The 24,383-nt window shown below is 38.6% G+C and overlaps 1 protein-coding gene across 3 annotated transcripts in view; it reads left to right on the plus strand.

The window, feature by feature from the left end:
* The window catches only part of LOC108673294 (polyamine-transporting ATPase 13A3), a 30,836-nt gene extending 14,495 nt beyond the window's left edge, over positions 1 to 16,341 (plus strand). For 2 of the 3 annotated variants that reach the window (XM_047882990.1, XM_018161095.2), the window contains 23 exons: positions 248 to 415; positions 751 to 929; positions 1,160 to 1,307; positions 1,721 to 1,855; positions 2,296 to 2,362; positions 2,937 to 3,091; positions 4,053 to 4,188; positions 4,682 to 4,839; positions 5,309 to 5,503; positions 5,748 to 5,978; positions 6,238 to 6,478; positions 6,644 to 6,741; positions 6,977 to 7,118; positions 7,572 to 7,657; positions 8,946 to 9,011; positions 9,654 to 9,838; positions 10,179 to 10,428; positions 10,911 to 11,134; positions 11,636 to 11,787; positions 12,259 to 12,431; positions 12,740 to 12,875; positions 14,685 to 15,013; positions 15,494 to 16,341. In XM_047882990.1, coding sequence (XP_047738946.1) covers positions 248 to 415; positions 751 to 929; positions 1,160 to 1,307; positions 1,721 to 1,855; positions 2,296 to 2,362; positions 2,937 to 3,091; positions 4,053 to 4,188; positions 4,682 to 4,839; positions 5,309 to 5,503; positions 5,748 to 5,978; positions 6,238 to 6,478; positions 6,644 to 6,741; positions 6,977 to 7,118; positions 7,572 to 7,657; positions 8,946 to 9,011; positions 9,654 to 9,838; positions 10,179 to 10,428; positions 10,911 to 11,134; positions 11,636 to 11,787; positions 12,259 to 12,431; positions 12,740 to 12,875; positions 14,685 to 15,013; positions 15,494 to 15,646 — 3,807 coding nt within the window. In that variant the 3' untranslated portion in view covers positions 15,647 to 16,341. Of the gene's footprint in view, positions 1 to 247; positions 416 to 750; positions 930 to 1,159; positions 1,308 to 1,720; positions 1,856 to 2,295; positions 2,363 to 2,936; positions 3,092 to 4,052; positions 4,189 to 4,681; positions 4,840 to 5,308; positions 5,504 to 5,747; positions 5,979 to 6,237; positions 6,479 to 6,643; positions 6,742 to 6,976; positions 7,119 to 7,571; positions 7,658 to 8,945; positions 9,012 to 9,653; positions 9,839 to 10,178; positions 10,429 to 10,910; positions 11,135 to 11,443; positions 11,516 to 11,635; positions 11,788 to 12,258; positions 12,432 to 12,739; positions 12,876 to 14,684; positions 15,014 to 15,493 lie in introns of those variants that run through there. The other variant, XM_018161096.2, reaches the window with a different exon arrangement.
* Positions 16,342 to 24,383: the final 8,042 nt, after the last annotated feature.

The raw sequence follows: 24,383 nt of genomic DNA on the forward strand, positions 1-24,383 counted from the left end.
ACAAGTGCATGATGTACGAGCGACGTAGAAGTGACAAATAGAATTCGATGTTAAATCAAAAGACAGTTTTCTTATTATATACATGCTAAAGTAAAGTGCAAATAATTCCTATCATGCAAAAATGTATAGCTTACACAAATTTGTACAGTCCACTTCCGACGGCGGAATGAACATGCATGTAAAAATTCTCCAGTAGCCATGCAGTGTTTTATACAGTAAAATGTGAACTGCATTCAAAACAATTCAGGCGATCCAAGGCTTCGTGAAGGACTGGGGGCGGGTGGCTGTGACGACGCTGGCGTGCGTGGCGACCGGAGGGCTACTGCTGCTGGTGCTCACGTGGCGAGCCTCCTTCAGGTTGTGGTGCACTCACCGGCCCAGCACGCTGGATGTTGCTACGAAGATACTCTGTACGGTAGGTACAATATGTACAGTAAACTAGTTTCCTTCTCCCATAATGTCGTTGAAACAACGTTGCTTACAAGTTTACTCCGTTGGAGCAACGTTGGTGCAATTTGATTCCGTTGAAACAACCTTGCTTATAAGTTGACTTCGGTATAAAAACATTGATGCAATTTGATTTCGTTGAAAAAAGTTAGATTACAAGCGGATTTCGTTGAAACAACGTAGATTACAAGTGGATTTAGTTGAAATAACGTTGATACAAGGTTTTTTTAACGAAATTTTTGTTATTTTAACGCCTGGAAATATTGTTGGCAAATGTGTCCTGAAATTGTTCTACATGTACAGGATATCTACGGCCAAGAGTGGGAGGAAGACGTGGCTTCAGACGTTGCTTCGTCTTCGGAAATCACTAAGGACGGCAAGGTTTTCAGGGCACCGCCCGAGCAGCCAGCGGTCCGCTTCTTCGTCAACAAGAAAATCAAATATGTGTGGGACAACTCAGCGCAGATGTTCATCAGACTCAGGTGGATGCAGTTAATAGCTCACATAATAATAATATCGGTCGTTTACTCATCGAAAATATTTGGTTTCTTCAAATTTGATTCTTTTTTGTTGACACTGCTTTAAAAGTTTAAGCGTTTGTGTGGATCAATACTGTTATATTTTTTGCCTTAGATATTTATTTATGATTTTCAATGCTCCAGAAAATACGGTAAAAAATAAGTACTAAAGTGTTATTATTTTTATTACTCAGATCATACGAGTCGACCCAAAGCCTGCAAGGCATCTACAATAACAGACACGGACTTATCAGCGAAGAAGTAGATCGTCGAAAAAAGTTATTTGGTGAAAATTTGATAAAAATCGAAGTCTTGTCAATCCCTCAACTCCTATGGCAGCAAGTGAGTTCCATTTTGAGTTTCTTGAGCACAAATTTCCAGAGTTGCTTCCAAATATACTTCAGGCCAAGCAAAAACAAAATGTTGCGTTTATGTCTGCGTTGTGATGCGTTCAAGTGTTACGTGAGTGTAACATGTTTCCCGCAGCACTGACGGTTTATTTATTATAGTTAAAAGGCTTATTATGGATATATGAACATAAAATATACTAATGCCCTGCATGAATTCAAACTTTAATTCTGTGCTTTAAATTTCCTAATTTGAAACGTATTGTATCATAATTTAAATCTCTTGATATTAAATCATTTTCTTTTCGGTTATACATTTGCTAATATCTTGTAAATGACATATAGTGTATATCATATCTTAAGTAAGTATAGCTACAGTAATATCAGTAATGGGATTCTCTCCTACAGATCAAAAATCCATTCTACGTGTTCCAAGTTTACACAATAATCTTGTGGTGCTTACAATTCTACTACATCTACGCCATCTGCATCGGCATGCTTTCTGTCTTGTCCATTGCCTCGAGCGTCTGGGAGACACGCAGGGTGAGTCTATATTACAGTTAAACATTTTACTGTTAAATATAATATATGAATGTTCAATATTTGTGCTGTTCAACATAATATATCACTGTTCTATATTTGGTGTGATGTGAGTGATGCCCGAAAGACGGCGCATACGTGATGCAGTCTTTTAGAAAATTAAGGAATTTATTTAGGATTTTCCTCAATCAATACCACTCTGTTACTCATTCACAAAATTGTATCATTTTATTTCGCTGTGAACTCATTATTACATTTTTACCTGGATTCTAGGCAATGAGAGGTTTCTGTAAATTGTAAGATTTTTGTACATATTTAGTTAGTTAATTGTTAAATTTAGTTTCCAGTTTAGCTTCTATTTTCATATTCCTCGCTTTATGGAGGATAATTTTTAAGTGATGCTTATGCTCAGAATTGATGACCTAATATTTATTTATTTGCAGCAAAGTTCCATTCTGAGGGAAGCGATGACGTCTCAGTGCGAGATGACCGTCATACGCAGGAACGGAAGTAAGCTCACTCTCTCACAAGCACCTCCGCACAGTCACCCCCTCACAATCACCTCCTCATAATCATGCCCTCATAATCACCCCCTTATAATCATCCCCTCACAATCACCCCTTCACAATGAAACCCTCACAAACACCCCCTTCACAATCACCCCTCACAATCACGACCTTCACAATCACGCATTCACAATGAAACCCTCACAATAACCCCCTCATAATTACACCCACAGCATCAAACCCTCACAATCGCCCAATTTTAATCACCCATCACAATTACTTCTTTCATTCACAGCCACCCCTCAAAATCGCCTCATAACAATTAAGATCGAGAGTCCACAGTTCAAACAAGTGGACAGATTTGATTTAACCCCCACGCTCGATCTGCCTAGATAAACAAACTAGTTGAATCTAAATGCTTGATTTAGTACGCTTATATTAACAAATATTAAAAAATGGAATGTTTTTTATTTTTCTTTCTGTTTTTCAATTGTAAGCAATAAGGTAAATAGTCACAAATAATTTATTTATAATATATTGAGTCTTTACAATTGTTTATGATAATGTCTGTACTACAGCAGGGCCGACGGTGATGTCGTCGCGGGAGCTGGTGCCGGGGGACACGGTGATACTGCTGGACGGCATGGCGCTCGAGGTGGACGTGGCGCTCATAGACGGAGCAGCTGTCGTGAATGAGGCCATCCTGACTGGCGAGTCTGTTCCGATAATCAAGGTGGGGTGTTTTGTTCAGTAAATGTGGTGTTTGGTAATAAATAATGCGAACGTGTTCGGTAAATGTGGTGTTTGGTAATAAATAATGCGAACTTGTTCGGTAAATGTGGTGTTTGGTAATAAATAATGCTACTTTGTTCGGTAATTGTGGTGTTTGTTAAGAAATAATGCGAGATTGTTCGGTAAGTGAGGGTGTTTGTCAATAAATAATACGAGTTTGTTCAGCAAGTGAGGGTGTTTGTCAATAAATAATACGAGTTTGTTCAGCAAGTGAGGGTGTTTGTCAATAAATAATACGAGTTTGTTCAGTAAGTGAGGGTGTTTGTCAATAAATAATACGAGTTTGTTCAGCAAGTGAGGGTGTTTGTCAATAAATAATACGAGTTTGTTCAGCAAGTGAGGGTGTTTGTCAATAAATAATACGAGTTTGTTCAGTAAGTGAGGGTGTTTGTCAATAAATAATACGAGTTTGTTCAGCAAGTGAGGGTGTTTGTCAATAAATAATACGAGTTTGTTCAGCAAGTGAGGGTGTTTGTCAATAAATAATGCAATTTACTAGAGAGGTTGACTCGGAATTGGTCATTTTGTTTCTTTGTCACTTTGTCTTCCAATTGCTGAACAAACTTTCAAGCAAATTCATGTATCAGTTGATGATGCATGAATTTTCTGGGTGGGTTTAAACTATTCAGATATGGTCACTGCCTACATTGTATTTTATATTCTATTGTACTCTATTGCTTATTTCTCTTGTTTTATAATATTACTGGAATAATTTTTTGAATGCCTCGAAATTAGGTAAGCATTAAAATTCAGGAAAAAACTCATTTTTAAAGACAACTTTATTCCTAAATTGAAATATGTTTGAAAAAGCACAGCAATCGATTCTCGATTTTTAGCTCTCGTTGCAACGACTTCTTATTAGAGTAAACAGACGCTCCTAGAATGCCTCTTTATTCGGTCAGGTTGGCTTGTCGCAGGCAGATAATCCTCAACAGATTATCAACGACAGCCTCCACAAGATGCACATCCTTTACAGCGGCTCTGAGATCCTACAACTCAGGGCTGCGACTTGCGCAATTGGAGTTGTACTCAACACTGGTTGGTTTCCGCGTAATTTATATAAATACGTAATTGAAAAATCTTTTAATGAGTATCCATCATAACGATAATGGGAAAGTTATTTCTCTGTTTAATTTAATTTCGCCTTCGTAGACGTAATTACCGTTAATCGTCGAATTCGCCCTGTGGTATGTCATAATTTTACTCAAATCAGCTCTCTTCTCTCAGCCTACGTAGGCAGTGTACATGGATGCTTTCTCGTATACTTGCTCTGCTATTAAAATATACTGCACAATTCTTGCTCTTTACCAGGACTTTAGTTTAAACCCTTTTTAGCGCATTTACTCATTCCCGGAAATGAAAGGCGCTACTGTGCTAGTCATGTCCGTCCGTCCGTCCGTGACTTCACAGACGGACGGACCAGAAAATGCGCTCTCTGTCACAGTGTCACTCACTGCAATGAGTACTGATCAAAATTTTTTAATTGATCGTAAGTGCGTTTCAACGTGTATGCTTAACACTATGTGTTAAGGGTTCAGCACATGTCGCGGGGAGTTGGTGCGGTCTATTTTATTCCCCAAGCCGATCGCCTTCCACCTCTACTCGGACTTCATGAAGATGCTGGGCTGCTTCGTGGTTCTCGGCTTCGGGGCAATGGCTGGCAGCATCTACATGTGGCTTCACACCGAGGTGAAAATATTTCAATTTATTTTGAGATCTATCGTACATCACAAAAAATCAAACTGATTATTGTTTCAAAAACAGCGCCTTAATACATTTCTTAAATTGGTCCTCGTACATTAAGGAATGTAATGCTCCACAGATGTTCGTTTTTTTACAAGTTTGTGGAAAGTGCGGTGACTGTAATGTACAACTATGATGTACTAATATTATTATTTGTACATCAATTAGTGCGCAATTGATTAAATGCGTATTGAATATTTCACCCTAACACTCCATAACAGTGCATAAAGTTGTAACTCTAAACAACTAAAGTTGTTGTAATACTTAACATTTTAAAATTTGTTAAATTCTGAAAATTTTTCTAATTTCGCAATATTTTAAATAAAACCAAGCTAAAAATTTAGTTCAAATTAATCGTTTACATCTCTTAACACTTCTTATAATGCTTGTTGTATAAATGATTATTTTTTTTCAGCCGCCTGCCACGTTGCAAGAAGTCATTTTTAACTCCTTGGACCTCCTGACTTTCGTGATCCCGCCCATCTTGCCGGCCACCATGACAGCCATCAACGTGTGGGCCCAGAGAAGGCTCAAGAAGAACAACATCTATTGCGTGTCCTCTAACTACATCTCTTTGGCTGGCCCTGTCGATGTTGTTTGCTTTGATAAGGTTAGGTTATTACACTGGATATCAAACTACCGTATGATAGTGCCTACTCCACAAGCGTACAATATAAGAACATTTTATTCTCATTGCGTATTTTTCAATCACCTCATAGATAACGTAATTGATAGGATATAATTTGTGTGTACAGCTACATGACTGTAGTCGTTCACTCTCAAGTGGTTATATAAAGTCGTGTTGACCGCAAAACTGGCGCTATAAAATGGTCGAATGTTTTTTTTCTCCACAGACGGGGACATTAACAGAAGATGATTTGGAACTTGCATGCGTGGTGCCATGTTCAGAGGATGGATTTTTCGAAAAAGAATGTCGCAATCTACGGGACATTTCCGCTGAGCAGGATCTGCTCAGAATAGGCTTGGGTTCTTGCCACACTCTCACCCACTACACCAGTGGGGCGGCACCACACAACCTCATCGGCCATCCAATGGAACTGAGGATTTTTGAGAGCCTAGATTGGGTAGGAAAGTTTATTTCTGATAATATTTAATTTTCTGGAGGCTTTATAAGTGATTCAACTTCAAAGACGCAAAGTTTAATACAGATAACGGGTTATTTCAGTTTTCTTAATTGAATACGATGAGTTATTTCACTGATATTTAAAGAAATGTTAATTTGATCATTATTTTTTCATAGATCTCGTAAATAATATTAGAGATAATAGTTGTACATTAGACTAGATAAAAGCTAATATTATATGAGTTGACACTTGTTATCAGGAATTAGAAGAACGAAAGGACGGCTGCATCAACCCCGACTACGGCATCCTGACTCCTGTGCTGCTGAGGCCCAGTGAGGAGCAGCGCAGCAGCCTCGAGGTGGCGCAGATCAAGACCTTTCCTTTCGACGCCAACGACCAAAGGATGACCGTCGTCGCTCAAATCAAAGGCTCCAGGGAGTTTCACGTCTTCATTAAAGGCGCTGGCGAAACTTTGAAGCAAATCTGCCACCCTTCGAAAAGTTCGTGATATTGCATTCTTATTTTACATGTATAAAAGATAATTTTTTAACGATTCCTACTCGTTGGATTATTATCGATGTTAGGAGGCTGTGATTCAGATTAAAAGCTAACAAATGCCCGACATCTTTTCTTGTTTCGAGGTAAAATTCTATTAAAATTTTCAGTCCCAGGCAATTTCGACGAAGTCCTGACGTGGTACTCGCTGCAAGGGCTGCGAGTGGTGGCATTGGCTGTGAGAAGCTGGAGTGCCACCTGGCATGAAGTGAGACCTTATTTTGAAATATACTCTTGCCGTACAATAAAATACTTTGATATTCATGTGTATTTTGCTGGACAGCTAATTATTCCTTTCGATTTTTCCGGTCATGAATACTTCTAGCGAACTAGAAAGCTCATTCAGTTACCATTTCACAATTAATTCGCACCTTATTCTAGTAGAATAATATCATTGTCTAGTTTGAACCTGCGTGTGCTGGTAATCTCATTCCATATTGAAGGTTGAGAGCAAGCAGAGAGTGCAGTTGGAGTCCGAGGCTCGCCTGCTCGGTCTTGTTCTCTTCGTCAACCCCACCAAGAGGGAGACCCCCTTGTGCCTCAGCATCCTTCACCACGCGCACATCGACACCGTCATGATCACAGGTAACGCAGTTCATTTAATTTTATGTTAATCGACTCCTTCAGCATTACCCATTGTTTGGCAAAGCGAAAGCATTTCCAGAGAGATGTTATTATTTGGAATAAGTTTTTTCGAGACAAAAAATTACGGAATTTTGAATTGGTGCGTATAATTTAGAGTTTCGTATGGCGCCTTTATGAACAAGAATAAATAAATGGTTGAATAGAACCCAGTCCATTATCATACCAATTATCAGCATGCATCCGTTTCCAAATTTAATTATGTTTAATCACCCTTCTTACACGAGAAGTTGCTTTCTTCGTCATCAATTTCTAAACCAACAAAATTTTCCGTGTCATTATTCAATAGAGGGAAAAATGTAAAAACTTTAAGTGTAGTGTAGACTGTAGAGACTAATTTTCATTTGAATGTTCAACTTCGGAACGATGTTGGTAGTAAATGTTTGCTTTTGTCAGGTGACAGCCTTGCTACAGCCATCAGCGTAGCGCGCAGCTGTGGCCTCGTCAAGACTCACGAGCAAATGGTCATCGTGAGGACAAACGTGAGAACTTGTCTTCGATAGATTGGTATTGCGAATATAAATATAACAGATAATCTTGGGGATTCCTCTGGTAACTTCTAAATTTCCTAAAACTGTAATGCTATTTTTTTAACGAGGCTCTGGAATCTCGGCTTCTTGTCGTTTGTTAAAAAAATTTGAAGACAGATATAATTTGATTATAATAATTAATGATATAATTTGGTCAGCTAGTTCAGGGAATAAAAATAGTACTTGTGCAGGTATCAGTAATGTTTAATATGAAGAATTTTAAACTTTAAACTTTATAAATACTGAATTGAAATCACATAAAGTCATATTATACTTATTTGGTCCTATAATGACTTAGTTAACATATTTTCACAGTCAGTAATACAATTTGAAATGCTTGAAAATATACATTTCCTGTTCACAAAGAATTCATTTGTTTACGTGCGTTTAAACTAATATGAATTTTGAAATAAATCAGCGGAGATGTTTAGCTACTCAAACTTAGAAATTTCAAGACGACTCTGCCAAAATGCTCAGCTACTGCTGCTTAAAATGTTCCTGAAATGATAGTTGCTACTGATTGTGGTCAAGTTATGAATTTCTACTGCCTTAATTTGGTTTCACATCTAAAACAATGCTAAAAGAATTTCACTAATTTCCTACCGTCTAATATTTTTGCGTTACTTCAAACAAATGATCGAAGATAGATACTTGAATGTACTAACACTCTTCCTCATCATATGCATTGCTTCACAGCTTACTATTATACTTTAGTCTTGTATATGTATATTTGTTTGACGTAAAAAATTATTATTAATACATTGCAGCAATCCATTCCTCTCTGTAATGCGCATTCATGCCAAACGCTTCGATATGCTAATTAAGTAGCATAAAAACGAGACATTCCATTGCTATAGGTTATGTAGTCTAGGCCTGCAGGAGCTGAAAAAAAGTTAATTAATAATCAATATATTTCATAAGAAATATATTTGAATTAATGAAATAATATATTTATAACTTATCATTGCGGGTTATTTTTTGACATAAAATTTTAATTTTATCTCTTTTGTATTGAGTATAATTGTATACATAAAGTAAAGTATACATCACTTTGATTTGCATTTAGTATAATTTGGGTGTTTATTTTAACGATGGACTAAATTTATTGAATTGACGTTGGAGCTAGTCTCCGAAATGCTCAGGTAGAATAAGATACGTTTACCGTTCGTGTTTTCGATTTTAGTTTTCAGACAACAGTTACTTTAAGAAAATAAATCGAAGCGATTCCTCACATTTACAGTCGACGGGGTCATCAGTCAGGCGGTTGGAAGTGTCCTACAACGTGGCGTTCACAGCTTCCGCAAAGGTATTTACAAAATTCTATTTTGAAGCTCATTCGAGTGTAAAACTGTAATTTTTTGACAAATTCTTCGTTGTTTGGAGTCGAATTTTGGCTTTTGTTAGTTTACGTTGCAACACGTGTATTTTGCTTAGAAAGTAAATTAAATGCTCTGAACATTCTCCGTAGATTATTTACAATTTTTCCTTGCCTAACACGTCATACTCATACACTAAATGTATTGTCAAATGAAATGCTCCTAATTTAGGTGTATGTGTGGTGACCGGAATTCTTTAATTCATCGTTCAGACTGCATTTTCCGTAAAGATGAGGATGTTTTTATATTTTAAGAAAAAAATGTGCAAGTTGAACACAAATGATGAAGTTTTTAAAAAAGTTTTCGGAAACAAGCTTCGTCATTCCTCAGCGAAACTGCCTGCTAAAGTGAGGCATAGTGCGCATCCCAAAGTATTGATTATAAATACGTGCTATTTCTACCGGGACGACTTATTTTTGTTTGTATATACATGCTATTCCTACCGGGACGACTTATTTTTGTTTTTAAATACGTGCTATTCGAACCGGGACGACTTATTTTTGTTTATAAATACGTGCTATTTCTACCAGTACGACATATTCTTGTTCATAATTACGTGCTTTTCCTGCCAGGACGACGACAAGATTGAGATAGCGGAGAAGGACGGCTTGGTGTTTGTAATGGACGGTCACACCTGGGACGACATCAGGAGACATGACAGAAAACTGCTCGCCAAACTGGCGTTGAGAGGCCGTGTGTTCGCCCGCATGAAGCCTGACCAAAAAGTTCAAATCATCGAAGAACTGCGGGACCTCGGGTGAGAGGATTAAAGTTTACTAATTTGCACAAAATTGTTAAATGTGTAAATTAGTTTCCAACCCATGTCGCATAATCCAGCCCATAAAAATTAAATGAAAAATCTGAATAAATACAGACTAAAGAACATGATTTCATCGCCCGTTCACAACTGCAATTATCTTAGCGGTGTTAATGTAGTGCTAGAAGAGACGCACACCCACTCACATGAAGTCATATGGAGGTGATAATCATGTAAAATATACTAATTTCACACCACATATATTTTAAGTAAAATTTAACCACATAAACTTTAAGAACCAGCGAACTAATGCACATCTATTTTCATATCTCGCACGCAGACGTCACGTGGCCATGTGTGGCGATGGCTGCAACGACTGCGGTGCCCTGAAGGCGGCGCACGTGGGGGTGTCGCTAGCAGCGACTGAGGCCTCAGTAGCGGCGCCCTTCACCAGCAAGGACCCCAGCATCAAGTGCATGGACCTGCTCATCAGGGAGGGTCGGGCGACGCTTGTGTCCACATACGCATCCTTCAAGTACAACATCAGCTACGGCTTCGCTTCGCTCATCGTTGTCATGATCCTGTACTCGGTGAGGCGGTCTCATCTTTAGACGTGCAAAAGTTGCTACAGGAAACTTGGTAATCAAGTAATAATTATACTCATTATTATGAAAGTCCAACGTATGAATGAGACGTCGAATTACAACTTGAAACGTTATCAGGCTATCATGTTATTGCGTTAGTCACAGTATAATATTTAAAAGTGTGAGCATAATAGAAATTGGTGTAAGCTCTGATTTAAGCCATGTCCTCGAACCCCCCAACTCGCTGCTCCAATCTTGCTCCAATCTCTTGCTGATCTTATATAACCACTCGGCCACCCCAAGCTTAAGGCAATTTAAGAGCGTATAAATTATAAGTCTCAAGGCCACTCCAGAAGTATTTTCAATTTAAACACACTTTTTAATTTTTAATCATGTACCTAAGTCTCTTATACTTCTAAATCAAGTCATTATCTTCCAAATTTGAACAAATTCAATTAACTTCTCCAAAATTTCTGCTGCAATTCTAGATCCGGACAGAACCTTCAGACGCTCAGTACCTGATAATGGACCTGGTGCTGATCACCGTCCCGTCTCTGGTGCTCGGTAACACAGCCGCCCCACAACTGCTGGGCGTCGAGCGGCCGACGCGCAGGATCTTGCATCCTCTGCACATCTCGAGCATCCTGTCCTTCCTGCTCATACAAGCGGGCGCCTTCTGGCTCTGTTTCTGGTTCACGATGCAGCAGCCGTGGTAGGTGATCTCGTATGCAAAAATTGCTGCAAGAAACTTGGTAATCGAATATAATAAATATAAATCAGAGCTTGGATTCATATTTAACAGGGAATCATCATCAATTATCATTGGAATTATCTATGTCTAATGTTAAACACTCATACCGAGTGCCAGTAACGCAAAGATAACATTACATGTATAATATTACATTTTTTTAAGCAATAAGCTATGCGTAATATTCGTGAAAATTTGGCTTTTTCTAGATCCTGTTTTTTAGGAGCGCCATGTGAAAAACGTTTCGATCGCATTAGTGTTGTTGTTTCATAGGTTCGAGGAGTTCGTATTCGTGCTCGAATATTGTTAAGCCCGCATTCGTGTTGTTGTTTTGTAGGTTCACGGAGTTCGTTTTCATGATCGAATATTGTTAAGCCCGCATTCGTGTTGTTGTTTCGTAAGTTCGAGGAGTTCGTATTCGTGCTCGAATATTGTTAGGCCCGCATTCGTGTTGTTGTTTCGTAGGTTCGAGGAGTTCGTATTCGTGCCGGGTCAACATCCGCACAGTCCGAGTTTCGAGGGCACGGCACTTGTCATCTACTCCTTCTACACCTTCATCAACGGTGCCGTCTGTTTCTCGCATTCCTCGCCATACCGAAAATCATTCTACACGAACCGTGAGTCATTCTTTCCTTCTAATACAAATATAATGAAAAAAAACGAGAAAAAATCTATATTTTTTGAAATATAGAATGCCGTATGCTAAAAACTTCAGGCACTCTAAACAGTTTTTCATCAATGTTGTTAACGTTGCCACAGCACTCAAGTCGCCGTCCTTCAATGGAAGCGATATATTTCATAAACAAAACTCAACCACATCTTTCCGATGCGATCAAAAAAGCTTCGTAGACATTATGTGATTATCGAACACAACAAATCGTAGTTCTGACAATATTATATTTGCGATTTTTAGTGACGAACGGCGAGGTAGGTACAATTTCTGTCGAATGGAGACTCGTGTGTCATTGACGGTAGATCAGACCAAGGTTGAAATTCATGCCATGAAATGCAACCTTCAACGGAATGGGTATATTTTCTGCGTTTTTTATTATTATTGTATTAAATTGCCCCTAATCCCCCGTTTGTAGACATTCTAACTGCCTATCTGCTGCTGGCAACCTCGACCGTGATTTTCTTCACCTTCTTTTCGGGTGAAAATTTCCTCAAGTTTATGAACTTCATCGACATCCCCGACGCTGGCTTCAGATGGGTGCTCTTCCTGGGCGCGCTGATAAACCTGCTTGTGTGCCTTGTATGGGAGGTGAGGGTGCAACTTGAAGTTGATTCTCTTCATTTAATAACAGAAAATGTCATGCATGTAATTTGAAGGTTTACTTTACCAGGAATGCTATGGAACTTGAAACGTTATACCATTTTTTACCTGTACTCTTTCGTTAAAGTGAATAGAAGAAATGTTTTACCGACCGATTCATACTTTTGTAATTTTCGACTTCATTGATAATGGGACAGAACTCGCTGGCGCCAAATAACCCATTTTGACCTCAGATTTACCACAAATTTGAGCAGGAAATCTGTATTTTTTAAGCACTAATACAAATTGCAAATCAGAGGCTGTTCTTGTACGGCGCTATCGCTGAGGGCCTGATGCCGTGGCTGGACCGCGTCCTGCCACCGCGACTTCCCTACCAAAAACTCGAGAAAAAAATACAGAGCGACAACACCTGGCCAGTTATAACTGATCCAAGTCAGTGCTTGCTTATGAAATAATTAAAATAATTTGCTAAATTAAGCTGAAATGATATATGCATTGATAGATGGTCATTACCTTCCAAACCTTCGTCTATATTATTTAAGAGACAAATACAAGAAATGCATACTCGATATTCGAATCAAGATAGCGAAAGCCATTGTATTTGTTGTCGATAAATTTCTAATGCAGGTGATGTGAGAAAAAAAAACAATAAATTCGAAAATACACGGCAAAGTTGAAAGTCAATTATATTATATAACTCTAAACACTAAGAAGAAACAACTAAGCACCTATAAACGGACCTAGACTATATTCGTGTCTATTGATTGAGGCTTGCAAACGCACTGCCTCTTTTGTCTAGTTGTTCAAGATAATAAAAAACGCTAAGAACGTCGCACGCCGAGCGCAAGAATTAACAGCTTCATTGAGGATGACCCTAGGCTTAAAACAAATGTTATTAATTTCAACTGAATCAAAGTGAAATGGAAGTAAAGAGTAACAGAACAATTTGTAACTAGTAGCTTGATGTGAGACTTTGATCAGTTATGAGTGCCTCTTTGATAATTTTTGTGTCATGCAATCATTTCAGCAGTTCACATAACATTAATATTGCTTCTTTAGAACTATAATTATTCGCTAGGCCAAAACATCAAAACTCAAAACATCATCTGAAAATGCAGCAGCTGGATGATTTTTCTCTTCTTAAACTCTCAGAGAAATGTGCATTTGCGGTTAATTATTCGACGTTTTTTCTGAGACATAATCAGTATAAACATGACACAGAAGATGCTGTTACTTGAACGTGTTCGGACACTGGGAAATCTCGTAACTGTTCAAAGTATCATTAAAGTATTTTTATTCGTGATAGCTTACATTAAACTAAGAAGCTGCAGCCGGAATCACGTTAAAAGCTTCTGTGAGTTTCGGTAAAAGCACCAATGAAGAGCAGCGAGTAGCCAGTTCGAGCTCCAGCTAGCTGTAAAGATCTTATATATCTACTGTTCAACATCGACAAGATTGCGGAATGTATAAGAACATCAAAATTGAGTAGCGGGGTAGAACTCCAGCTGGCTATTAGCATTAGATGAAGATTATTCCCGGTCCTGGCCGAATCTTCAGCATTGTCATAACTATGATACGGCTAAATTGACTTTTTTGGGAACCATTTGACTTGAAAATTCACTGTAGGTTTCTCCCTGATCACTTTGACATTCTAAAATTCCGAAAATCATAAAAAGAACTGACATTTTGTTTTTAGTTTGGTAAATCCTCCAGGTAGGTAATGTGTTTTAGAGTCTGAATGTCAATGTATTTCATAAAAAAGTAAACATTTTCTGTCTAAAATGCAAAACAAACAAACTTGAACAGCTTTGCGTCTCTAAATCTACTTAGGGCACTGGAACACTCGCGCATGTTTATTTATCATTGTTTCCAATGCAATTAATCACTCGGCTCTAATGTTGCATAATAAAGATCTCAGTTGCAGCCGTCGTGCCGTCTTAATTGAAGCCAGCGAAGTCGACAATAAAGACCTTCTTGGCCTTAATACCTTATTATCCGTTTGTTTTTTTCAGATTCATGCTTATTGTGGTGAATCTATCTTAATAATAAGCTGTTAGACTAAAAGAAAACGCTAAAATATGATGCGACTCATCATAGCATGTGAAATCTTGATCAGAACATTGAAGGTGCTCGTTCTTTCGCTTATATATTTAATTTTCTAAATGCTATATTTCCTGCATTTTGCAACACGGCTATAAAAAATAAAATTTTAAAAATATATTAAATTACTTTTCATTTCAGACACGAAACGAGAAGCTGTGTTAAGTCTTATCCAGCCCCTCGCGTTGTACCAAGAAGACAATGAAAGCAACAACCAGGTGCTTATGATGAAAAAACTCGACACAACTCGAGACTTCACCACAGACTGCCAGCCAGCTCCAGAAGACCACTATACACAATTGAAAGGGCCACGACTGCAGATGCAAGATTCCGTCGACTATCCCCTGCTGGGAAGGAAAGGCAGCGACGTCGTATCTTCGTTTTCTGTTCCGCTGTCTCGTACAGAAAACGGCGCACGGGCCGGAGACCAAGAGCTGCCGAAGAGTACTTTTTCGCCACAGAATTACCAGGTGAATGAACAAATAATCGACATTAAAGAAATCAGCAAAAAAATATCATCCAGTTATACTTTTATATTTTGGAGGATTTAAATAAAACCATAACAACTGGTTATTGAAACTTCACAGGGAAGAGACAAGCAACGCTCCAAAACATGAGTTATTATTAAATCATGCTACAATTTCTCGCATTAGGCACTCTTTGACCAATCTAGGGATTAAATTACTCAGGTTTGCTTAAGTTTCACAGCATTAATTACAGCAAACTGTGACAAATTATTCTCCTCGACGGACACGCATTAATCTGTAACCTCTCATCTGCCAAATTATTTTTCGACTTGACTTAGGCACAAAAAAATCATAAATTTCTTTCAAAACTGAAGCATTTATTCACAGAAGTCATTGATTATTTCCTATTTGACCCCACACAGGACGCTATAAACGTTTCCTCGCTGAAGTCATTGATTATTTCCTATTGGACCCTCCCTTCAGGGTGCCAGTGCCCCATACCCGGCCGTCCCCACCTCAGAGGCTGACGGAGGCTACCAGACGCTCGACTTCTCCCCCAAGCCTGCAGCGGTCGCTGCCGCTCGTCCTCCTCCTGAGAGCCACTATGTCACCATCGATCCCGACCAACAGGCCTAACTTTTGCCACTTCACTGACGATTATTGTCATATTCGAAGTCAATATGTGCCTTTTAGATATGCTTTAATCGAAAAAAATTCATTTTTCGAAATTTTACGAATCGAAAATGTATTTAAAGAAATTCATTTTTAATTCAACACGACAATGTTGAGTAACTGCCCAATTGGTTTCAATCCAATTTCCACTCACTAAATCGGTCCCGAAACATGGCCGATACATTTCCCGAGGGATTTATTTCTTTATTTTCCTGCTAGGTAATTATGTCTGAACATAATTGTTAAGCTTTTGGAGTGTGTTTTTTTTCTTCAGCTCAATGCATTTTTTGTACCCCACGTCTGAACCAATGAATGTTTGAAGGACAACTTAGAAGGACAGTTTTGTTAGGCTCATCAGTCATTGGTGTAAACTCCTCATTTGCTAACTGGAAAAGAGCATACGCGTTAAAGCATTTAAGAATTGAAAAGTAGTAAAATTTATTCACATTTCAATAGTGCACATTGACATTAAATGTACTTTTTTTAATTTTCATGAATGATTTTTGATCAATTATATGTTTGTCTCCAAATATCCTACTCACATAAAAGTGTATAGTAATAAAGAATCTATCAACGTTTCAACATTTGAAAATACCACTCATTTATCGTTGTGAGTACTCTCCGTCATGATTCCAAAGAAATTTTTCTGTATTTTTAAACCTAGTTTCATTGTATTTAATCCTTTGAAGTTCTTCTCAAATGACGATAAATTTATCGCTTCAATGAGAGCTTGGACCGTAAGTTCGTAGTTGAACGAAACTAAAAGACTCTTGACGTAACCTAGCTTGACCTCAGCCATTACCACAAATAAGCGGCAGTACCACAGCTTGGCAGTGCCAAAACTTGGTAACAGTACCACAGTTGATCATACTATAACTATATTAGCAACTCTTACACACTCTTGGTCCAAGAATGTAGTTGACGTTCTCAAATAATAAGATGTTAAACACAGTTCCAACTTCGTCGAAAAAGGAAACGTTGAAATGAATTGCGAACAAAAATACGAAAGCATTTATTTAATCTGCTGCCTTTCCGGCGCTCATATAATACAGCACTTTTCTGAACATTTGAATAAGAATTCATCGACGAACTAAACATTTGTGCGCAGTTTTCTCAACGCTTTTTGGTTCGCTGCGGTCTGAATAAAGACAGGTTGTAAATAAGTAAGACATGTCTTAATATTCAATTTATTTCTTAAAGAATTGAGTTCTTGGAGATCTCAGCAGAGAATGCATTAGCGTATCATAGTGCAATAGTGGAATAGTCTATCGCATCAGAAAGATTTTACATCTCCGGCGGTCACGTAAATTTTTAATCGTGCCACCGCGTATTTTAGACACCCAGCTAGCACTTCTTACCCAGAGAACATTTATCACACACCTTCTGATCGTAAGAATCACAGTTATCGGCTTATCGCTCAACTTTTAAAATTAACCTTTGAAAGCTCATATTATTTATAAGAAACCGAGTTCTTTCTCCGCTATATATCGCATTACGACTTCCAACTAACCAGATAAAACTAAAAAAGTCGAGATTAAGACGTTCAACCTCCTAATGCAAAATGTAGAGATTGTAAGGTCGGCATGAATCAAGCAATGATGCGTGCATTAGCTATTTCCGAGCCTGGTATGTTACTTATAGGCTCTAAATTATTTTTTCACAAAATTTATACAAAAGAAATGGTTCAGAACGCCAAATTCTCAAGTCATCGTCACGGCCTCTTTGGAGGAACACGAAGCCTTGCACGGAATGAAATACCGAGATGCCACGAGTAATTTTTGACGTTTACTGGAAAAATATGGCGGACATAGCGCAATAAAATAACAACTTTTAATGTTTGGGTTCCTCTTTCTGTTTCTAGCTATAGTCCATGTAATTGACGGCCATCGCTACTTGCGTTCGTAATATTGTGGTTATCACAATATTAATTTTGTGGTCAAATCTGAGAAAACAGAATTAATGGGTGAACGTAGAACACAGCGGTGGATACTAGTGACCCTTGTTCGATTCAACGCGTTCTCTCATGAGCGATAATGACGCCAACAAAAATTGCAACATGTTTGAGTATTGTCTACTTATTTTTATTCTTTTCAAAGTCTAGTTGGTCTTCAAGAATTCAACTCCACAAAAATTCCAGCAACTTTTCATACTTCACTTTGAGCTTAAGACATCCATCCAAACTCCTTGCATCGTTGGATAAATCCGCAAGCGACACGTTGACGAATCATAGAGCATCAGAAGAAGAATTCGCCTTGCCTCTCCTAACACGAAATTTGCCGAGACAAGAGCTTCAAAATACGAAAGAAAAGCGGCCAACGCCAGGGTGGAGGCTGGTGCTGGACGCCATCTTGGTGGCCGGCAGCAGATCTCACTGCGTCTTGACTGTCGTGGACGCTGGGCGGGACCCATCGCCGATCATAAGGCAAAGGAGGGCTGTAATTAAAATATTTCAAGATAGTTTTTCGCTTTAAAGCTTTTAAATAAGAGTAGATAGTTGAAATAGTTTGAGGTTTAAAGGGATTAAGCTCGAAGCTTCGGTGAAACATGTAAATTTAAATAGATTGACCCAAGTCATAGCTACGTATATATGGTTTGAAAATTACACATAGATCAGTAAAATGCTTCTTGGAAAAACATGATGTATGACTTGTATAAATTGTCCACCCAAAAACTTTGCCGCGTCGATGGTAACCAATATAAACTAATGCTAATGACTCACGATATCTATAACTTCAAAAAGTTTAAATCTCCGTCGAAAAAGTTGTTAAAAACTATTTTAAAAAATCGTTCTATCAATGAGCATTTAAATTCTTGTTAAAACAACTACTAACCAAAGTAATATACCATAACAGTGAGCTACAAGGCGAGGTACCATACATATTGTTGAGGTCGGCAGCGACATCCAGCGTCAGGTCCTACACCGAGCATCACGTGTGCCGCGTCCTGCTCGTGGACGCTTCGACTGTCGCGCTCGAGCTGCTCGCTCTCAGGTATAACGATTTTAAACTTGATTACCGTTGTAGACTTTATACAGGATGGTAATTTAATTACCACATTGTTCATTTTAGCCCTCTAATTTGTAAGCAAAGTACTACAAAAGGGGGAACTTGGAATTTATTTACTTGGCTCTATGGACACGTAAGGATTCAAAACTTTATTTCTTTAGGAATTTAATTCGAGATTTTTGTATGCCATCAGTTAGTGGTTTCGAATCCAACAAAGAGAAAAATTTCCATGTAATTCAAGCTTTAACCGTCAGAACAAGCAATTTTTATCTTTATATTTTTACGTGTTTTACGAGTTAGTTCGTGTTTTGACCAGCATATTGGAGAAAGAAAATGTTTTTCGCCACCCTGAGCTGGTAGTCATCGCCTTCGGTGGAAGCGCAAGCCGAGCTCGAAACTTCTTAATGATTCCGATCCTGGGCAACACCATTCATGCTCTGTACTGCGGTGAGTCTACGTCGAGCTCATACTTGTATCTCTCAGTAATGTGAAGTTCTTTATACTCTCTATTTTGACGAAAACAATTTTGATATATATTTTATTGCTACTTTGGTAAGAATTTCACTTTTTTAAAGTCATAACGTCTGAAGTGATGCTCTGAAATTCAGCGGGGACAAACTCAAGTGATGTTGGACCAGTAACTGAAGCGTCAGTGTACCGCCTCTGCCACTACTGCAGAGCTGGGCGCGATGTGCTCATGGTTGGAGTCTTCCAGCACGGCAAACTACAGCAGCATGCTGACATTTTTCCCGGTGAGAAATGCATTCACAACTCACAAAGTTGTGCTAATCACATTAGACTGCTAATCAAAATATCTGATATTAATGCTCATGATAACAACACTCTCAAGGAGGGAAAGTATCCCGCACAGCCTAGGACCTGAATTATTGGAAGTAGTAACGTAATAGTTTAATTAAATTCACGAAGTCACTGACAATAACATTGTTCTGCGATCTTCCATCTTTTTCTGTGTTATGATCGATCAAAAAGTTCAATCAGAAATAAATCTACTTTCTTCAACGGACCTTACAATGATCGAGTTCAATCATGTTCAAAATCCAGTATTTCCAGCAGGCTTTCGAGGAAGTTCTTTTGTCCTTGAATGCAGAAATTTCAATAAAAAGTCCTTGAATAATTCAACATCATTATTTGTGTATTTAGATAAGTTCAACTACTATGCATCTTTACATGTATGATTAATTTTTTGATCCGCATAAAGTAACAACAATTGCATGTAGACTCTCACTTCTCGTTCTCACTTTCTGATCATTTCCTGAACTTCATTAACATCTAAATTATTCTTGGGTCCTGATTCACGGCCACAATTGCAAAGCGACATTTTCTTTAGCATCAAATCTACGTACTACCGTTCTTACGCTCAGATGAGACAAAGAATTTCCGCGGCCACCAGTTCAACATCGTCACCATGGACTGGTTCCCGCTGATAACCTTCACGAAAAACTCCTCCAAAGTTCCCGGGGCCGTGGTGACGCCCGACGACTCTCTCGACTACAGGATTCTCACTCTCTTCGCCCGCAACTTCAACTTTACGTGAGATTTTGTGCAATAATTTTCTAGTTTAGTTGAGGCTCGTGTTTTGAAGGGTCACCGGAGCTCCAAGTAAAGTTTTTGGCAAGCTTGACCAGTGGCTTGAACATCCAAAGAAATATTGGATTTGGGAACATCTTCAACACTCGTATCTAAAACAGAGAATTCTGATAGTAATTTCGTCCTTTTTCTTAAATTCTTTCTAAAAGCCTTTTTTGATTGAATTTTTTCTATATTTTTCCTGATATCGGCTCAAGTGAATTCGGAATTTACGAGCATACGAGCAGTATCGCTAACAACATGACTAATCTAACTCGTTGCGGCCGGTATTATACAAACCTGTCTCCTCGCATGTAGGCCAGGATGCAGGACCTAATATAAAAGCCTGTCACTTGCACTGGAGTCAGCACCAAATAAACCTCTTCATGCATGCATGCACTTAGCGACAACATTGATCATTCTTCACGAACATCGCAAAATTAAAATGAATATACGTGAACCAAATTTAATGATGTGTTCCTTTTCAGATCAACACATTCACACTCGAAACGGAAAGCAAAGCGTTAAAATTAAACTTGCTGTATCTTCTTTTGATTTCGAACCAATATTCGCATTCTGTCTCTGGATGTATGTCACTTTTCTTTGAAAAAAGCCACTGACGGAAAATATTATGCTAATTCGAGACAAAGTCCAACCAACAGTGTAATTCATGGAGAAATATTAATGACAACAGCAAGGTGAAACTCAAAAATAAATAGTATTACCTATAAATTTCACATATGATTTAAAATAAAATAATGAATTCAAACTCCAAAATTTTATGTCGAAGTGTTCAGCATAGAAGTCTCAGCAGTTCTTGGCTCGGCGGTCTTTGCCCCAAAGTAATGCGTCAAATCAAGAGGACATTAAGATTTAAATAAATAAGCATATCTGTTGCTGCAGTTACGTGATGCGAACTCCATGGGACCTGACCTGGGGCATCATGGAGGCATCTGGCAACTGGACGGGTACTATGGGCACTCTGCAGCACGACGCGGCGGACTTCTCCATGCTGCTGACGTGGCTGCGGGAGAGGTTCGAGGTCGTCGACTTCACGAGGGTTTACGTCACGGAGCCTTTAGTGACCATCACGCTCAAAGCTCAGGTCCTACCTGAGATCATGTCTTTATCTCGACCCTTTTCAGGTAACGCTGTGCTATAACCGAGATTATGGGAATATCAAACAGATTCATGTTATGGATTGATAAGAAAAATGTAATAGCTCATCAATATATTTTGATCCAATAAACTTCACTGAATGGGAAACAAATGAGTTCTGAACCATGCATTGCAACGCTGGATCATATAGTGAAATGTACATTTATCCATTTTCTAAGGTACGCTTTGGCTTTTGGTGGTCCCAAGTGTTTTCCTTTTCGGCCTCGTCCTGTACCTCGCCTACCGAACTCTTGCATCTTGCTCGGCTTCAGACCAAGAAACTCTACAGACTCTGGCAACAGCGACACTAATATCGTGGCAGATGTTCTTCCAAGTGAACATAACCCTCCGTCCTAGGAACACCACCATCAGGGTGCAGATATGCAACGATTTGCCTGTTTCTTCTCACACTAACCTTACTTTTTAATTCGTCGAAATCTGCATTCATATTAATGTGCATCCAATAACATTTCTTCATCTGAAGCGTTTGACATTATTTTTCGGTTTAATGTATGGTTATCAGTTTATGACATTCTTCATTAAGGTAACGCGTAATCTTAGGGATCATCATGAAACATCCACAAATATGGGGACATTGAGAGTCATTGAAAGTGGATGTTTTCTCTGCCTCAATTCAACAGATTCTTGTGTTGTCGTGGTGGCTGTTCAGCCTGCTGGTGACCATCGCGTACAAGTCATCCTTGATCGCCCACTTGTCGGTGCCAGGTGCGGACCGCCCCATCGACACCCTCGAGCAGGTTGGACTGGCCGACAGCTGGACGCTAGGATACGAGACCACCTCCGAGTCTGGCTGGTGGTGGCTCACGCAGAACAAAAATCCTGAAATAATGAGAGCAGCAGCCAAAGTCAAGGTCGGCTCAGTTATAGCATAGCAAAAATTCGTTTTTAAAATAAGACAATATAAATTCAAGTGGATAAGAGATACGTAAATCGATAAATTCTGGTCATTATATATGAACCCGACAAATTTAATTCAGTATTTTTTAGTTATATTGTAATAATATTACGAGTGATTGTAGTAATAGTAACGAAAGGAAAGATTGAGTGCCTAATCGTAAAAAGATATAGATATGATTAACGAAATAGTTTTAGAATCGATTAGTTATAAATTTAATATATTTTCCGCATTCCATATTACTCTCAGGTATTACCGAGCTCAAATATTTTAAAGTAAAATTCCGACATCACTGATGAAAGCCGTCACTTCGAGACGTAATCTTATAAATTTAAAAATATGTTTTACTCTTATTGCATGAACATTGCCACTTACCACATATGGATCATTGCTACTCACCACATATGGATCATTGCTACTCACCACATATGGATCATTGCTACTCCCCACATATGGATCATTGCTACTCACCACATATGAATCATTGCTACTCACCACATCGAAAAGGCTGTAACAGTTACCGAGCCTTCGAACTGCATAGATCCCATACATTACTCATCACCCTTATATACCCCCCACATGATGCCGACAGGTGATGGACCTAGAGAAGAACATAGCCGCCGTGCTGAAGGGCAATCACATGTTTCTGACGTGGAAGTACTACGTATCCGTGATACTGCAGGACAAGTACACTGACAGCCGTGGCCACACTCCCTTCCATATGTCGAAACGAGAGTACAACTTCGGCGGATACGGATGGGGGTTCCGGTATGGAATTATAAGAAATTTGTGTATTGCATCATATATAATCTATATTCACTTTCATTAATTGCGCTCTTGCATGACCAGATGGTCAATCCACTACACAACTTAGCTAGTACAACACGAATAATTGTTGCTCAGTATTAGCTAATTTATTCTTGTGTTTATACTTTTCCTACAGCTGAGTTTTTACTTAACGTTTTACGTTCACATTTCTGCATTATTTTACACACTGAATGTATACGCGAAAGGATTGTAAAGTAGACTAAGTATTGAATTATAATTGTATAATTTTACTTACTTATTTCTCATATGGTCGCTCCATCTCAGACGCGGAGCACCTTTCAGACGTCGGATGGACACCGGGATTCAGAGGTTGGTCGAGGCGGGCCTCATCAGGAAATGGCTCGACGACCTAACTCAACTCAGAGCAAAAAACGGCATTGCGACTCCAGCGAAGGATGATGGTAGCTCCCAGTCGTCGGAAAATGATGTTGGTTTCTGTGACGTATAAATAAGATACTGGTTATTAGTCCGTGTTTTGATTTTATCTGCTTTTTTATGACAGAAATAAGGATAAATTTAAGGTAGACGTAAAGTAATAAATTTTAATTATGACATACATATAACAACAACCGAGTTCATCGAGAAGCGCTTAAACTGTACATAATATAATGTGACAGTATCTTTGCTTAAACAGAGTGCTTTACCCTGGGCAATTCGTATTGCACTATACTCTTAATTTCGATGTCGGTTCTTAACTTCTCTCCATCAAATTCTTACGACCCGCAGGGCGCTAGCAATGATCTCGTAGTCTTGGGTCTCGGTCATCTTCAAGCCTCTTTCTACATCCTCGTGTTGGGCTACGTCGTAGCCTCGCTTGTTCTCTTCGTAGAAATGACTGCTCTCAAGTTCCCCATGATGAATTTAACTGCACGGAAGCGCGCCAGAACTTGAAAATTTGATAAACCAATGAAGGACAGGAGGATAATTTACGCGGATGTGAAGCTGCAATTCTAGAATGACGTATATCCGTGCAATCCGCCGTATAGAACAGTTTATGCTGTTAGAATTCTCGATTCCGTTAAAATGGAGGTATTAATAAGTAGATATATTTTATGGTCCTTGCTCCTTGGGAATTGAATTTTAATTTATCATGAAGCATGAATAATAAGAACGCGAGGAATCTTGGTAAGCTAATTATTTCACACGACTCTTGCAAAACTAAAATCTCGAATCTGCTTTGAAAGCAAGATATTTTTATCCGGTAATA

The sequence above is a fragment of the Hyalella azteca genome, unplaced genomic scaffold (genome assembly GCF_000764305.2).
Source record: "Hyalella azteca isolate HAZT.00-mixed unplaced genomic scaffold, Hazt_2.0.2 contig11760, whole genome shotgun sequence".
Classification (NCBI taxonomy): domain Eukaryota; kingdom Metazoa; phylum Arthropoda; class Malacostraca; order Amphipoda; family Hyalellidae; genus Hyalella; species Hyalella azteca.